Source organism: Mauremys reevesii, linkage group 9, assembly GCF_016161935.1.
Source record: "Mauremys reevesii isolate NIE-2019 linkage group 9, ASM1616193v1, whole genome shotgun sequence".
Classification (NCBI taxonomy): Eukaryota; Metazoa; Chordata; order Testudines; family Geoemydidae; genus Mauremys; species Mauremys reevesii.
In genome coordinates, this window is record NC_052631.1 from 57,796,993 (window position 1) to 57,815,446 (window position 18,454).

General features: G+C 45.9%; 1 protein-coding gene across 3 annotated transcripts in view; it reads right to left on the bottom strand.

Annotated features, from left to right (window-relative positions):
- F8 (coagulation factor VIII) overlaps positions 1–18,454 on the bottom strand; it is a 106,034-nt gene that overhangs the window by 80,366 nt on the left and 7,214 nt on the right. For 2 of the 3 annotated variants that reach the window (XM_039487469.1, XM_039487470.1), the window contains exons 3-4: positions 14,801–14,962; positions 1,430–1,554 (exon numbers count right to left, since the gene is read on the bottom strand). In XM_039487469.1, coding sequence (XP_039343403.1) covers positions 1,430–1,554; positions 14,801–14,961 — 286 coding nt within the window. In that variant the 5' untranslated portion in view covers position 14,962. The remainder of the gene's footprint in view (positions 1–1,429; positions 1,555–14,800; positions 14,963–18,454) is intronic. The other variant, XM_039487471.1, reaches the window with a different exon arrangement.

The window sequence follows — 18,454 nt, forward strand, 5'->3', positions numbered from 1 at the left end:
ACCTCCCTGTGGGGAATAACGGACAGCGCTGGGAGCGCGGCTCCCAACGCTGGGGCTTTGACTACACTGGCGCTTTGTAGCGCCGCAATTTGCAGCGCTGCAGAGGGTGTGTTTTCACACCCTGCTGCAGCGCTGCAAATTTGTAAGTGTAGCCAAGCCCTTAGACTCCTAAGTGCTTAACTCAGTTCTGAAAATGGGACTGGAGCTTTTTGAAGATTTTTACCCTGGATAATGACCCCCAAGTACAAAGGAAACAAAATCCCACTTGTCTTCTGGAGCTAGAAAAATATTATCTGAAAATAAACATTGTGGGGTTTTCCTTAAAGAAAAAAACACTCTCTAAAATAACAGCAATATCAGCACAGCTGTAAAGGGAATATAATTTAGCAATGTGCTTGAAGAGGCTTCAAATTATTGAGCACTTTTAATAACCTTAGAGGCTACATGTCACTGACTTCAACCTATATTGTGTCAAAAAAGACCTCAAAAGACTCCAGAAAGATATGAGGAAGACAAGGTGGGTGACCAACACAGTTACAGTAACACTGCACCCAGCGAGACATGGCATGTGAATAGATTTCTTGCCAAGCTTGTCCATCATGCTAAGGATGAGCAAAAACCAGATCAGTTGCAGAGGAAGAAATTTATTTTTTCACTCAGAAATAAACATCTTAAGGTTTAAAAGAATTGTTTCTTTTTAAGCAACTGAAAGTTGTGGAAGCTCAGAAATGTTACTATGCAGGGGGAAAAAAGTGGAAATGTTGACTTGGACCAAGGAAAATTGAGTTGAGAAAATACTGCATCTCCTTTTTGTACCAGCAGCAAAGAATCCTGTGGCACCTTATAGACTAACAGACGTTTTGCAGCATGAGCTTTCGTGGGTGAATACCCACTTCTTCGGATGCAAGGGAAGTGGGTATTCACCCACGAAAGCTCATGCTGCAAAACGTCTGTTAGTCTATAAGGTGCCACAGGATTCTTTGCTGCTTCTACAGAACCAGACTAACACGGCTACCCCTCTGATACTTTTTGTACCAGGTTTGTGTTGTTCAGAGAGTAGCTTGGTTCCCTGGGTAATTTCTTCCCCACTGCCTCATCATGCTAAACTTGCTGGTATGTTGCAAAACTAATGCTGCAGTGCATTGCAAGTCATTACTATATTTTGCAATTGATGGCTGAATTTTGATGGTGGATTAAGTGATCGCTATGTATAATTTGTAAGGGGCTTTGGGATTCTTTGGGATAAAAGGTAATCTATCTATCTATTTTCATCATTGTAGTATATGATATAGTATATCCCCAGTTAAAACTATATCTGTCTAGGTTCCTGTACCATTCTCCTCACCATACTATCTAGTATAAATAAAGACCATTAGATGTATATAAAGCTATAGATCATTAGCCTATAGATAACAATCATTCTCTTTACCCATCCAGGCTGGTTTGGGCTTAGTTTGCGTGAACGAGGAATCAGTATATTCCACAAACACCGCCTTCTTGTACCGAGTGAAAATGCCAGACATAGGTGACTTTTGGCTTTGGACCCCTGAAGCTCTGCATTAAAGAAGGAAAAAATTAGCACTGGTTGTACAGATCCATCTATAAGGTGTTTACAAATGCCCCTTTCCTCCCTCGTCCCCAAAATATCACACCCTTGTGTCAGTTCTAGACAATACCTTCCCTAATACACCTGGTAAATTTCCTAATACCCACTGCATGAGTTTTTAAAATGTTATTACTAAGTTATCTGTAATAACATGATGAGTCATTCTGGATTAAAATGCATCATAATGAGACTTCTTACCACTTTATACAATACACACATGCTGACAAGATCCGCTGATGAGTATGATTGATCAATTGATTGTTAACATGTGAATCTATCTATCTGAGGTGATAAGAGCTTGCTAAGAAACATAAACTCTATGTGATCCTTTATCCTGCATAATACAAGGGCCCATGGTTGCCAGATTTCCTCAAACATTTATGTTTACCTCTTTTCAACTGCAGGCACATCAGATATACTGTACCAGCTCAGAGCACCTAGCCCATCCAATCTAGCACCCTTCTTTCTGTAGGAGCCAGTCTCTCATGCTTTAAAGAAAAGTAAAGCTCATAATGTGCCTGCTCAGCTGTGGAATGCTTTTCATAAGGACCCTCTTCATCCAAAGAGAAAGAACCTCACAATGACTGACATGTGGATTAAAATCATGGATTTCCTTCATGCATTAGACTATAGAGTTGTGGGGACACACAGCCCTTGTCTTCCTATGTTTGTACAGTGCCTTGCACAATGGGGCCCTGAGTCTGACTGGGAATTTACCACTGGGTTATAATTAGGGTTGGAAGGATTAGATTTTTATCGGTAAATGTCAGTAAATGTCAATTTCAACATACGCACACAAACCGATGCCAAAATATTTCCATTGATAATAATCAAAATGTACAGATAAGCACAGTAAGAAAAATGCTGCTTGAGAACGTATTAGAGTTTCATTTAAGGATATTTACTTTGTATATTTGACATGTGATATTGACAATTTTGTGTTCTAACATTTATAGAGCTTTAACATTTTTTATTCTCAACATCTACCATCATTAAATAATTATTACCAGACCCTCACCCCATAATTTCCTGTGAAAATTTAAATAGATAAACATAGAAAAAATGCATAAAATAAACATTAATATTATTTGTAGAAATTATTTTTAGAAAGATCAACTTCTTTCAAGCCTAGTTATAATGCAGCCCTTGCAACCCCCACTTGCGAAGCCATGGAGTTGCAGCCTAATGGGGCTAGTATATGCACAGAAACAAGCTGATTTGCAATCAGGGGCTGTCAGGTACAGAATTTTTCATTGCTGGTTCCACACGGTAAACTTTGCCAAAACACATGTATGTGGTTGTCTGCCCTCTACTGGTTGCAAAGTGTCAGACCTTCTCATGAAGAGGTGAGCTTTGGTGAGCTTCCCAATGAGCTTGTTCAGGAGAGGGAGGTTAGATGCTGAGTATTCAGATACTGAAGTCTGTTAATTATGCACGTCATTTCTGACCTGCATATACAGTGTTTGGCACCCCAGATAGCCCTGCCCTGTGTCCAATGCCTTGGCTATACAGTATTCTAGCTCTCATCCTCTCTGGCAGGGAGACCAGGATAGATTTTTGAATTCTGCTTAGAGATTAGAGTGAGGGCCTGAAATTAATTTAATTTATACCCTAACTAGGATTTGCACCCTGGTCACTTAGCAATCAGGCGCTATCTCATTGTGAGATGGAAAGCAGCTTTAATGATTTAGCACCACCTAGACCTACTATTGATTTTTTTTAAAGCTGCTTAACAAACTCGTTATCCAGAAGAAATCCAGTAAGTTTCTCAGGATAACAAAGCTTTGAATTTCTCCAGGGATTGTAGAGGCTGCCTTATCAGTCTCAGTCCACAGACCATTTCCAGTAATGAATGCTCTCACTGATTGTTGCAGCATGTTTTCTTTGGAACACAAACTGGTTGCTATTTTTCCCCTTGAAGAAATGGAAGAGATTTCTTTCCCCTTATGGCTAATCTTTCATCTGTAATAACATTAACTGGCTTAATTTTTCCTAAAGGGGAAATGGAGGAGGACTGAGTGACACAGAAAACTGGGAAGGGATGGGGTTATAGACACATTCAATGTGTCTGAAAAATTTCCCCAAGCTCTACTGATGAGTGACTGTCTCCTGAATCCACAGAACAAGATAGCAGCAGTGCAAGCATCTCCATGCCACCCAGCCAATATGCCTGTAACCTGGTCTGGACGGATTGGAGAAAGAGAGATGAATTTAGTCTCCACGGTTTATTCAGTCAATGGCCTCTTTACTGAGCTGGCCACTTAGTTCCTGTTATAGCTGTGATTTCTGTTGCTCCTTGTCCACTAGCAATTGAGATCACCAAACTCATTTCACATTAGCCACAGTACTGTCATTAGATTGTACCATTTTGCATTCACTGGGTGATGTGTCCCAGATTTGAGCTGGCACCCCAGAGATGAAAGGCTTTGGTCATTCCACTGAAATAAGTCAGATGGTTTGAATCTTTATGCCAGGAAAATCTGGTTTTGGTGGCAATTGAAAAAGCATTCAGAGCTGTAGGGCCTGATTCTGATCTCATGTATACTATTGTAAGACAGCAGCCACTCCACTAGGCCAAAGAATGGCACCAGCAGGAAACTAGCATAGATTCTGGTCCTTAAATAATGTGCCCAAGGGGAGTCAGTTATGCACGGTGATGCTGCTGCTGCACGAATGCTCCTTTTGCATTCCCTGCAATCATCATTAACAGGGCAGAATCCAGAAATTTAAAGGAGAGTCTGGATCAGAGGTTAAGTAAGAGTTTGGATGTCCAAGCATTTTTGGCAGGACTTCTTATCAGATCAGATCACAGTGGAATTCTTACCCTAAGAGCAGACTAAGTGAAGGCAGATAGCGCCTGGAACATTTCATCAGCATTGTTAGGCTTCCTTATCTGTTAATTTCTTCAGAACTCTGAGGCAGCCAAGGTAAACACTCTGCACTGTTGTCATGCTAAAGACCTAAATTACCATCCAGTCCTCCTTTGCCAAAAGGCTTGGAGGCTGAGAAGAGAATCTCAAGGCTTTGATAGGATACACAGAGACCCCATTCCCCACTCCATTCACCCCCAGGAAAGGGGATGCTTGTCACCCATCAGGAGTCACTAAATGGATTTAGTCTCTTGGAACACAGGGAAGGAATTAGAAACAAGGGGGAAAAGTAACAGATAAGAAGTTCTGAGTGTCTCCATTAGATGAAGTTAGTTTAGATAGCAACAGGCTAGTGTATCTTAGTGTTTCAGCCATCAAAGTCCTTCAGACACATAGCTAGGAGAAGACAGAGCATAGACATCTTCAGGCACTCACTCAAACCCCCAAATGGGCCATGGAAGCCACCAGTGTAATTGGTGAACACTTCCAGTCATCCTACTTCCAGAAGGGGTAACTTCATCGGTTGCCAATCAGCACTCTCAGAAGCATAAAAGAACTAGGGAAATACAATCTAGATGGAGCTACTATAAGATGGGTGCATAACTGGTTGGAAAACCGTTCCCAGAGAGTAGTTATCAGTGGTTCACATTCATGCTGGAAGGGCATAATGAGTGGGGTCCCGCAGGGATTGGTTCTGGGTCTGGTTCTGTTCAATATCTTCATCAACCATTTAGATAATGGCATAGAGAGTACACCTATTAAGTTTGCGGATGATACCAAACTGGGAGGGGTTGCAAGTGCTTTGGAGGATAGGATTAAAATTCAAAATGATCTGGACAAACTGGAAAATGGTCTGAAGTAAATAGGATGAAATTTAATAAGGACAAATGCAAAGTGCTCCACTTAGGAAGGAACACTCAGGGTACGTCTACACTACGGGACTATTCCGAATTTGCATAAACCGGTTTTGTAAAACAGATTTTATAAAATCGAGTGCGCGCGGCCACACTAAACACATTAAATCGGTGTTGTGCGTCCATGGTCCGAGGCTAGCGTCGATTTCTGGAGCATTGCACTGTGGGTAGCTATCCCGTAGCTATCCCATAGTTCCCGCAGCCTCCCCTGCCCCTTGGCATTTCCGGGTTGAGATCCCAGTGCCTGATGGGGCAAAAATCATTTTCGCGGGTGGTTCTGGGTACAGCCTCACCCCTCCCTCCCTTCCTCCCTGAAAGCGGCAGACAACCGTTTCGCGCCTTTTTTGCTTGGAGAACTGTGCAGACGCCATAGCACAGCAAGCATGGACCGTGCTCAGCTCAATACCGCAATCGTGGATGTTTTAAACACCTCGTGCACTCTCGTGCAGTATATGCTGAACCAGGACCTTCGAACCGAGGCGAGTAAGAGGCGGATACGGCAGCGCGGCGATGACAGTGATGAGGACGTAGACACAGAATTCTCTCAAACCGCGGGCCCCTGCGCTTTGGAGATCCTGATGGTAATGGGGAAGATTCTATCCATTGAACGCCGATTTTGGGCCCGGGAAACAAGCACTGACTGGTGGAACCGCATTGTGTTGCAGGTGTGGGACGATTCCCAGTGGCTGCGAAACTTTCGCATGCGTAAGGGCACTTTCATGGAACTTTGTGACTTGCTTGCCCCTGCCCTGAAACGCCATAATACCAAGATGAGAGCAGCCCTCACAGTAGAGAAGCGAGTGGCGATAGCCCTGTGGAAGCTTGCAACGCCAGACAGCTACCGGTCAGTCGGGAATCAATTTGGAGTTGGAAAATCTACTGTGGGGGCTGCTGTGATGCAAGTAGCCAAAGCAATCACTAAGCTGCTGCTACGAAAGGTTGTGACTCTGGGAAACGTGCAGGCCATAGTGGATGGCTTTGCTGCAATGGGATTCCCTAACTGCGGGGGGGCGATAGATGGAACCCATATCCCTATCTTGGCACCGCAGCACTAGGGCACCCAGTACGTAAACCGGAAGGGGTACTTTTCAATGGTGCTGCAAGCACTGGTGGATCACAAGGGACGTTTCACAAACATCCACATGGGATGGCCAGGGAGGGTTCATGACGCTCGCGTATTCAGAAGCACTACTCTGTTTAAACGGCTGCAGCAAGGGAATTACTTCCCAGACCAGAAAATAACAGTTGGGGATGTTGAAATGCCTGTCGTTATCCTGGGGGACCCAGCCTACCCCTTGATGCCATGGCTCATGAAGCCATACACAGGCAGCCTGGACAGTGGTCAGGATCTGTTCAATTACAGGCTGAGCAAGTGCAGAATGGTGGTGGAATGTGCATTTGGCCGTTTAAAGGCGCGCTGGCGCACATTACTGACTCGCTCAGACCTCAGCCAAACCAATGTCCCCTATGTTATTGCTGCTTGCTGTATTCTCCACAATCTCTGTGAGAGTAAGGGTGAGACCTTTATGGCGGGGTGGGAGGCTGAGGCAAATCACCTGGCCGCTGATTACGCGCAGCCAGACACCAGGGAGATTAGAAGAGCACACCAGGAAGCGGTGCGCATCAGAGAAGCTTTGAAAACGAGCTTCATCAATGGCCAGGGTACAGTGTGACTGCTGTGTTTGTTGATGAAACCCACCCCCCCTTGATTGACTCAGTCCCTGTAAGCAACTCCCCCTCCCCCTTCGAGTACAGCTTACTTATGCAAATAAAGTCACTCATTTAAAAAGCATGAATTCTTTATTGATTCATTATAAAAAGAGGGAGAGAAGTAAGGGTGTGCTTTGGGAGGAGGATAGAAGGGATGGAGAAGGCCATTAAAAAAAAATTCAGACTAACGGCAGCCTTTTGGTTGGGCTGTCCACGGGGGTGGAGTGGGCGGGTGCACGGAGCCTCCCCCCACGCGTTCTTACACGTCTGGGTGAGGAGGCTAAGGAACATGGTGAGGGAGGAGGGTGGTTATACAGGGGCTGCAGAGGCACTCTGTGATCCTGCTGCCGTTCCTGAAGCTCCACAAGATGCCGGAGCATGTCAGTTTGATCACGCAGCAGCCCCAGAGTTGCATCCCGCCACCACTGATCTTCCTGCCGCCACCGCTGATTTTCCTGCCGGTCTTCCTGCCGCCACCTCTCATCTCGGTTGTCCCTCCTGTCCTCACGTTCACTGGCCTCTTTCCTGTAATTTGAAACCACGTCCTTCCACTCATTCAGATGAGCTCTTTCATTGCGTGTAACTTCCATAATATCCGAGAACATCTCATCTCGCGTCTTCTTTTTCCTCCGCCTTATCTGTGCTAGCCTTTGGGATGGAGGAGGGATGGTTGAAAAATTTGCAGCTGCATGAGGGAGATAAATGTTTAGAAAGATACATTTTACAGAACAATGGTTATACTGTTTCACAGTGAACATCACTATTCACCTAGCACATGTGATTTCCCTACAAGGTCGCATTTTTCATCTTAATAGTGACTGCTTGCAGCTCTGGGGTTACAGATCTCACAGACACATCAGGTCCAGGCATCAGAATTCAGCTTGCATGCGGCCATGGTAAGCCACTGTCTCAGTGATTTACCCCTCCCCCTCAACGCATGGCTAATACCACGCTAGCTCCCTGCTAATCAACAACCTTCCCCCTCCCCCCCACCCACTGCTTGTCCGGTAGCTTGGGGAAGATCGCCTCGCCGGTGACCAAACAGAAAAGATCATCGGCATTTCACTCCTCCCCTCCCCCCGCTTCGCTACGTGCAGGAAAGTGTTTTTTTTAAGCTGCTGCATTCCACGAACCCAGTAGAAAAATGGCCACCCCCCTTACTTAAATTCCTGATTTTTAACCAGGTTATCCTGAATGATATCACTTTGCTGAGGATAACAGAATAAGATAAAGAGCGGATGCTTCTTGAATGCCAGCAGTCACCGGGACCATACGCTGCTATGCTTTGCCACGCAATGATCCCTGATTACTTGCTACATGCATGGCATGGTAAAGTGTCCTACCATGGTGGGCGGAACAAGGATGCCTTGCCCAGAAACCTTCTGCAAAGGCTTCTGGAGTACCTACAGGAGCGCTTCATCGAGATGTCCCTGGAGGATTTCCTCTCAATCCCCGGACATGTTAACAAACTTTTCTAAGTAACTACACTGTCTGCGAATGCATCCCAAGTCCTCAGGGCAAATCAATCATTAAAAAAGGCTTGCTTAAAAAACAGTGTTTGCTATTTGCAAAGGTACACTCACCAGAGCTCCCTTCCATGGCGTCATTCTGTGGAATAGTTGCTTGTGAGGGCTGGGAGCAGGGTAATTCCGTCAGGGGTGATAAAAAGCTCCTGGCTGCTGGGGGTCACGGAGTGCTGTGCTCTCTGCTAGGTCTTCCTCTTCTTCTACCTCTTCATCTTCCCAGTCTGCATAATCCTCAGACATGGCAGAGATTACAACCCCCACCTCGGAATCCACGGTCAGGGGTGGGGTACTTGTGGCGCAGCCCCCTAAAATTGCATGCAGCTCAGCATAGAAGCGGCATGTTTTTCGACCTGCCCCGGACCTTCCGTTTGCTTCTTTGGTTTTCTGGTAGGCTTGTCTGAGCTCCTTAACTTTCACTCTGCACTGCACGGAGTCCCTGCTGTGGCCTTTAGCCGTCATAGCCTTAGAAATTCTTTCAAATACTTTTTCATTTCGTCTTTTGGAACGCAGTTCTGTTAGCACTGAATCCTCTCCCCATATAGCGATCAGATCCATTACCTCCCGAGCGATCCATGCTGGGGCTCTTTTTCGATTCTCAGGAGACTGCATTGTTAACTGTGCTGATGAGCTGTGCGTGGTCACCTGTGATGATGAGCTCTCCACGCTGGGGAAGCAGGAAATGAATTTCAAAAGTTCGCGGGGCTTTTCCTGTCTACCTGGCCAGTGCATCCGAGTTGAGAATGCTGTCCAGAGCGGTCAGTGGTGCACTGTGGGATACCGCCCGGAGGCCAATACCGTCGATTGCGGCCACACTATCCCTATTCCGATATGTTAATACCGATATTAGCGCTACTCCTCTCGTCGGGCAGGAGTACAGAAACCGATTTAAAGAGCCATTAAAATCGATATAAGGTGCCTCCTAGTGTGGACGGTTTTGGCGTTAAATCGGTTTTACGCTCCTAAAACCGATTTAAACGCCTAGTGTAGACCAGGCTACAGTTGCACACATACAAAATGTGAAATGACTGCCTAGGAAGGAGTACTGCAGAAAGGGATTTGGAGGTCATAGTGGATCACAAGCTAAATATGAGTAAACAGTGTAATGCTGTTGCAAAAAAAGCAAACATAATTCTGGGATGTATTAGCAGTATTGTAATGAGAAGTGTAAAGACATGAGAAGTAATTCTTCTGTGCTACTCCACGCTGATTAGGCCTCAACAGGAGTATTGTGTCCAGTTCTGGGTGCCACATTTCAGGAAAGATGTGGACAAATTAAAGAAAGTCCAGAGAAGAACAACAAAAATGAGTAAAGGTCTAGAAAACATGACCTATGAAGGAAGATTGAAAACATTGGGTTTGTTTAGTCTGGAGAAGAGAAGATTGAGAGGGGACATGATAACAGTTTTCAAGTACATAAAAGGTTGTTACAAGGAGGAGGGAGAAAAATTGTTCTTCTTAACCTCTGAGGATAGGACAAGAAGCAATGGGCTTAAATTGCAGCAGTTTAGGTTTAGGGTGGTTTAGGTTGGACATTAGGAAAAACTTCCTGTCAGGGTGGTTAAGCACTAGAATAAATTGCCTAGGGAGGTTGTGGAATCTCCATCATTGGGGATTTTTAAGAGCAGGTTGGACAAACACCTGTCAGGGATGGACTAGATAATACTTAGTCCTGCCATAAGTGCAGGGGACTGGACTAGATGACCTCTTGAGGTCCCTTCCAGTTCTATGATTCTATGATAAGCTGTGACGTCATTCCCAGAAGGGCCTTTGCCATTTGCCTGGATAACCTTATAAAATGTCAGTGCCCCATGGGGACAGAGGCAAAGCATATGATACCCACACCTAGGACTAATCAAGAGCCTATGCACACATGGCACCTTTGCTTCTATCAGGCTTATTTGACTCACTTCTAACACCACCCATATTCTGAGCCGCACTATTTTGCTGCATCACTTCCAAGAGCCAGGGAACCAAGGGGGCATGAAAGCAGGGTGGGTCATGGTGGAGCAGTCAGAGGGGAAGATGATTTTAGCAGTGTTTTTTTGGACAGGCTGGAAGAGGAGTGCAGATGCTATAGAGGGAGAAGGAACAGGCTATGGTTAGAGGATAGAAAACATTCTCAAGTGACATTCAAGTTGAGACAGTGGGAGAATAGAGAAGGGAGGAAGGTGGGCTATAAAACATTTCAGGAGGCTGAATCCTCTTTTCCAAATACATAGTGATTCCAAAAACCTTCCTTGATTTTGCAGTCACTATGGCAGACAGGATGGGTTTTCCCTTGTAATGTGGGGAATAAATTCCCATATCATCATTGGAGAATCACTGAATAAACGTGATAAGAGTTAGAAGACCATATACTGTTCTCTTGCTCCAGCAAAAACCCAGAGGAATACAATGGAAGTCTGTGGTGTTATTCTGGATTTAAATGAGAACAGAATCTGTCCCCTAGATTTAAAATCCCAGCAATGTGGCCTGGCTGCACTGAAGTCAATATATATTACATCCAACAAACTATGCTAAAAGACCATTAAGTTGCAACGTCAAGCCCTCAAAAGTGAGGAAAGGCCAGACTTGTGCAACCTTAACTTGCCTCTCTTGCACCACCATACAATCTAAGTTCATAATCATGTCCCATTTTCACAGCGCCTATGCCTCATTCAGTGAATGGGTAGATATTCAATATTTCTTTTTATTCTCCTCATTCAGTGTATGGCCCTAGGCCTTATTATTAATTTCCTCCTGGGAGTTTCCAAAGTGGTCTCACCAGAGTATCAAATTGCTCCAAAAACATTAATGAATTTATCTTCCCAAAACCCCTGTGAGATTTGGTGGTATCATCCCCATTTTACAGAAGGGGAGCTGAGATGCAGAGAAATTAAGGCCAATATTGTCAGAAATGTAATAATTGGAGATATATACTAATCTCCTAGAACTGGAAGGGACCTTGAAAGGTCATCAAGTCCAGCCCCCTACCTTCACTAGCAGGACCAATTTTTGCCCCAGATCCCTAAGTGGCCTCCTCAAGGATTGAACACTCAACCCTAGGTTTAGCAGGCCAATGCTCAAACCACTGAGCTATCCCTTCCCCTGTCCACTAATTTTGAGTCCCTAACTTGAGACACCCAGACCCTGATTTTTCTGAGTACTTAGCATTTTTATAGCACTTTATGTGTTCAAAGCACAGCTCCTAGTGACCTCAGTTGCTGCTGTGAGTACTCAGTACTTCTGCAAATCAGATCCCAGGGTCTCAAGTCAGGCATCCAGAAAATGAGGAACACACAATTAGTGACCATCTGTGAAAAATTTGGGTTAAGTGACTTGCCCAGCATCACATAGGAATTCGATGGCAGAGGTAGGGGTAGACTCCAGTTCTCCAGGGCAGCATTCAATTGCTTTCACCATGAGACCTTCCTTTCTCTTCCTGCAATGTCCTGCCTTATTCATCACAAACATTCCAACTTCTGCAACAAATGAAGCAGAGGTCCTACAGCCTTCTTCTCTACACAACCCTGAGTCATCCTCAGAGCTGGTCCATCCTGTGCACTGAATGAGACAGGAGTCCCTGGAAAAAATATTGTGTGATCATGTAAGAGGTATCAGGCACAAAGGGGCTGAATTAAGGATTACAATAGGAAAGAAAAAGAAAAAAAACTAAAAAAGAGAAAGAAACTGTGCAAACAGCTTAAAAGCCTATTGACCCCCAGCTTGGGTCAGCTGCAGTGTTCAGACCTTTAGCTCCTTAGCACAGACCTCTGCTATTTGAGCTAGTAGAGTAACTGACAGGAATAGCAGGCTGAGTATGTGGACCAGGCATCAGAGGGGGATGAAATACACTCTGCCAGTGGGTTTTACAGACATCTGCTGACAGCAGAGCACTGGAGAGATTCAGGTCTCCTGGGTTCAATTCCAGGCTCTGGAGGGAGTGTGCTCTAGTGATGGGAGACTCTTCTGCCCCCTATCCTCCACACCCCCATGTGCTCCTATCTTCCTTCCTCCCATACACCCCAGCCCCCACCCCTCCCTCTGCTCCTATCCAATCCCCCTCCCCTACTGCCATTCCCTACCCTCCCCTGTTCCCAGTGATGAGCTGCCAAAATCTTAACAACCGGTTCCCTATAAAAAGTTCTGATTTAAGGGGGCGGAGTTGGGGTGGGGGGAGACATACCCATGGGGCTGGGGGCCCCTGCAGGGCCAATTGCCCCACTTGCCCCCTCCCCTCTGGCCAACCCTGGAGCTTGCAGCAGGACACACACACACACACCGCCACCTTGCCGGGCCTCTCAAAAAAATGGCAGCAGGACAACTCCAGAGCTCAGCTGAGCTGCCCAGCTGATGCCGGTGGCTGGCCACGCTGCAGCTGGGGGGAAGGGCCAAGGGAGCCTCAGCCTCCCCAGCTGGGAATCCTGGGAGCAACAGGATGGTCCGGCCCGCGGACTAGAGTTCTTTGCCCACCCCCTGGCCCTTTAACAACTGGTTCTCCACGGAGGTCTAATTTTAGCAACCAGTTCTTGGGAACCTGTGGGAACCTGCTCCAGCTCACCACTGCCTGTTCCTGTCTCCCACTACTTCTCCCCACTTTCTAGCTCCTGTAATCCCCACTTCCTGTGTTCCCCCATTCTCCACCCCAGTTCCTCAGCGCTGTGCATTCAGGCCACTCCCTTCTCCATGCTACCTGGGCACCACCAGGGGGAACACTGAGCGCACAGGAGGCACAGCCTCCCTGCTCACAGCTGTGGTGCCTGGTGCCAGGGCAGCCTGGCATAGCAATTGCAGGGAGAGTCCTGAAGCCCCTGGATGGAGCATGCTCAGTTGCTCCGAGGGGGATGGTGCATATGCAGATGGCATCTTTGGAGAATTTAGCTGTCAAAGTCTAACAAATCTCTACAGAACATGTGAAAACTGCAATTTTTCAAAGACTCGGACTTGGCCAAATTTGGACAGATTTTCCCAGGAAAAGCAAACGGCACATCCATGAGTCCAAGGCAACTCCCCTGTCAAATTTCCTATCCCTGCTCCAAAATACCCGGGTGCAAGAACTACTCAAAAAAATTCTTACAATCAATTCATTCACATGGGCAAAACAAAATATATCCCCCTAATCTCATTCTTGGAAATGGCCAAACCACGCCTGCTGAAATGTTTAAAAATATTCCACTTGAGGCAGACACCAAGCATGGAAAATTTCAGCCCAAACAGTTACAGTTTGGCAAAATTATAAGCAACTGAAAACAGTTCTAAGGGGAAGTGATGGCCAACCTTAACTAAAGGTGTCACTACAATATCATTTATAACCTGTGGGACAGCGAAAGAACAGTCCACAGCTATTAACTCATCAAACGGCAAATCAGAACCCTACTTAGATAGCAGGGTGAGGGAAGGGGATACTCAGCTGGTACCAGCTGGAGAAGCAATTCTTATCATACAAGGTCTCGGTCACAAATAAATGAACTAGATTTGGGATGGAAAAATGCATAGGACAAATAATAGTTAATAATAATTACCCTACATGACCGCAAGCTAAAACTCCATCATCAAAGTTGTTCTCGCTGGCTACACGAGCAAATACAGAATTAATCCATGTGTCTAATTACACTGTGTTGTGTGTGTGCCTGGATGAATGTAGGTGTATGTCTGAGTGTGCATGAGAGTGAGTTTGTGGGCCTGATTCTCCCAGCTGTGAACCATGTGCAGTGATTTACACCTGTGCAAATGGAATGCAAAGCAGGTGTGAGGATTCTAGTAAATCAAAATTCTCGAGTCACATGCACTGCTGGGAGCATTCTACATCCACTTTGCATAGACACCAGTGAAAACGTAATGTGCAAGACATTGGGAGAATCAGATGATGTGTGTCTGCATGTATACACACACACACACACACACAATATGATATGCACACAGAAAACTGCCCTCACACACATGAACACACTCAGATTAAACCATACATGCATAGATGCACTCATGCACATTCAAACAGATATACCCCCACAAACAGATGCACACCCACTCATGTACATACAGCTGCATTTACACACATATTTTATAGTTGCCTTATTTCCCTTGGGGGCACCATCACCACCGTGATGCAGAGTGCCACCTTCCTCAAAGCCAAGATGAGAGCTGCCTATCGACATCACATCACAGTCAGAAAATTTACAGTACAAATGGCCTTACCCAGCTGGTGCCTGCAGCACAGAGAGCAGGCTGCTGTGCACATAGTCCCAGTCTGTCTCCACGGCACCAATGTAGTATCTTCTGGTGATTCCAAAGCTCTCCTGAAAGAGACAACCCAGCAGAAAGCAGCACAGGACTCCTCCCGGCATAGTGCCCCTCATGCTGGGGAGGCAGAAGAGTTTCTGATTAAAAAAAGAAATTTCTGACAAGAAAAAGATTTATCTTCCATCCAGCATCTTTAATCCACAGGAAAAAATTAGGGGAAGCTGGCACCCACAGGCTCAGTCAAACCTCTGGAAAAGTTTTCCAAGGACATCAGGAGAGGGAGTCATTGTGACAGAAGCAGTGCAGAGGGGAACATGCGTAAGCAACGGGATCTCTCTTCTGGGTATTAGCAACAGGATGAGTGGAAAAAACAAAGGGAAAAGGGAGGCCAAGCAAAGCTTTAACTTTTCCTGGTCTGCAGCACTCCAGGTTCAGGGTGTTTATTTGTATTCTGAGGCATCCACTGAGTCAAAATGTTGGAGTGAGTTGTGGAAGGGAGGGGTTGATGGCCAGGGGAATTTAGGTGTGGTCTCTGCCTACTCCTGCCTTCTCTCTCAGCTGCGGAGGAAAAAAAGCAAGGCTTGGGTCAAGCTCAGCCTCCCACAGTCCATGGAGAGCAAGGTGCTTTATTCTCTCATAGCAGCCATATGCAGCCGGGATGCTGAGACTGGCCTGAGCTGCAAAATTATGATTCCATCTAGATATGAAAACTGTTTGGGTCCAGCCTGTTATAGATTCAGGGGCCAAGAAGGAAATTTGGATTCAAAGCCAAGTTCTGGTTCTGGTTCTGCAGCCTCTAAAAGTTCAGGAAATGCAGATTCAGGGGACAGTGTATTCCCAACATCATAGAATCATAGAATATTAGGGTTGGAAGAGACCTCAGGAGGTCATCTAGTCCATCTAGTCATCTGGTCCTGCTCAAAGCAGGACCAACACCAACTAAATCATCCCAGCCAAGGCTTTGTCAAGCCAGGCCTTAAAAACCTCTAAGGATGGAGATTCCACCACCTCTCTAGGTAACCCATTCCAGTGCTTCACTACCCTCCTAGTGAAATAGTGTTTCCTAATATCCAACCTAGACCTCCCCCACTGCAACTTGAGACCATTGCTCCTTTTTCTGTCATCTGCCACCACTGAGAACAGCCTACCTCCATCCTCTTTGGAACCCACCTTAAGGTAGTTGAAGGCTGCTATCAAATCCCCCCTCACTCTTCTCTTCTGCAGACTAAACAAGCCCAGTTCCCTCAGCCTCTCCTCATAAGTCATGTGCCCCAGCCCCTTGATCATTTTCATTGCCCTCCGCTGGACTCTCTCCAATTTGTCCACATCCCTTCTGTAGTGGGGGGACCAAAACTGGACGCAATACTCCAGGTGTGGCCTCACCAGTGTTGAATAGAGGGGAATAATCACTTCCCTCGATCTGCTGGCAATGCTCCTACTAATACAGCCCAATATGCCATTAGCCTTCTTGGCAACGAGGGAACACTGCTGACTCATATCCGGCTTCTTGTCCACTGTAATCCCAGGTCCTTTTCTGCAGAACTGCTGCTTAGCCAGTCGGTCCCCAGCCTGTAGCGGTACATGGGATTCTTCCGTCCTAAGTGCAGGACTCTGCACTTGCCCTTGTTAAACCTCATCAGATTTCTTTTAGCCAATTCTCCAATTTGTCTAGGTCACTCTGGACCCTATCCCTACCCTCCAGCATATTTACCTCTCCCCCCAGCTTAGTGTCATCCGCGAAGTTGCTGAGGGTGCAATTTATCCCATCATCCAGATCATTAATAAAGATGTTGAACAAAACCAGCCCCAGGACCGACCCTTGGGGCACTCCGCTTGATACCGGCTGCCAGCTAGACATCAAGCTGTTGATCACTACCTGTTGAGCCTGACAATCTAGCCAGCTTTCTATTGCTCTTCATGGTATTGATACATATTGCTTATTGCAGATAGGCAGGGCTGTGTAGCTCTAGTGATCAACATAGCCTCACATGCTGACATCATACAGTGTAACCATACTAAAGATGGACCCAAAGCAAAGCTCCAGATCCAAATACCCCCCAGACTAGTCATTGCCATCAGATGGTTGTTGAGTGGCTTATATACAACAGCTACAGGTCTCTCTTTCCAATACCTGCTATTCCAGAAGGGAAGCAAAACAATGAATGGGCCGTGGAGATCAACCCCACTGCTTATGGGGGAAATCCTTTGTTCATGGTGACAGCTGCCACCAATGTATGAAGGAGTGGGGTGAACATTGGGGTAGCTAAAATCCAAGACCACCTGTGACTTCTGATGACTGAAGTTTGTTGGATTCTCAGAGATCCAATGCCAAATAGAAGTTTAACCTTGATACCTCCTGAAGCCAAAGTGTGTACGTGCCTGTGTGCATGTGCCAAGATCAGGGTGTCGACTTTGTCTGGCAATATCCTGAGTAAAAATCACTTCCCAGTACAATGTGCTTTGTTCATGCCTGATAATAGTGAGCCCAGTCCTGAAGACAACAGGAGTTTGCTTTTTGTGGGAGCAAGCCCAGGCCCTACACAGAGAGTTATAGATACTAATAGAAGGCATGTTTCTGGGCATCAGCTAATCAGCATAAAGGACATTTCTGTCCATGGAATAAGATTGAACTATTGAGTAAGTGCACTCTGGATTTATTTTCCACTTTCCTCTGGAGCATTAGCCAGGTTGGATGATGGTCTACATGGTCTGAACTGCTATGGACTATCCTATGTACCAACATGGGCAAAAATCATGTGGATTAGTCTCATACCACATCTACCCCAGTTGGAGGCTCAAGGGAAATCCCTTTTCCGGGTGTTTCAGAGGACCACAAAATGATCCACAAATGTCTCCTATGTGTATGTCCCTCTTTAAATACTTCCATTCCACCACACACTTTCTTTAAAATCACCCCAGACGGGGAATCCACTATGAATACACCCACCTGGCTGGGCCCAAATGGAGCAAAAGAATGGAAGAGAATTGGAAACACCCCATACCACAATGCATAGTGACCTTCTGCATAGCAAAAGCAAACAACCTCCCTCTCTCTGAGTCTAGAAGAGCAGCGCAAAAATGATTCACCAAAATGTTTTATGCAAATCTTTCTCTATTTTTAAGTTTACATTTTTCTTTGTTGTTTTTGATGACCAGAAAATTCTCTCCCCTGCCCCAGGCTGAGTTAATTTATTTTTTTCTCTCTATAAACAAATAATAAAAAGGCAGGAAGATGAGGAGTGAGGGTCCTGCCTTGCTTTGTCCTCTGCTATGCAAATGAGGTGATGCGGGAAATGCCCCATGAATCATTCCCAGGAAGCCTCTTCTCTGAAGTAATGCACCTGCAAGGTGAACAGCTGCTTGGCTGCTCCTTGAGGCACCTAAAGGAGTGGGGGAGCTGCAGGAAAGAGGCCAGTGCACCTTGACTGCTCAGCTGAACCCCAATTAGACTTAAGAGAGGCCACCTGGGCCCTAGAGGGAAGGAGCCAGGGTCATGGGTTCTGGAATTATTTTGATAGCGGGGGTGCTGAGAACCACTGAACCAAAATGGGTGCTGGAACAATTTTGATAGTGAGGGTGCTGAGAAGCATTTGTGTGACAATTGAACCA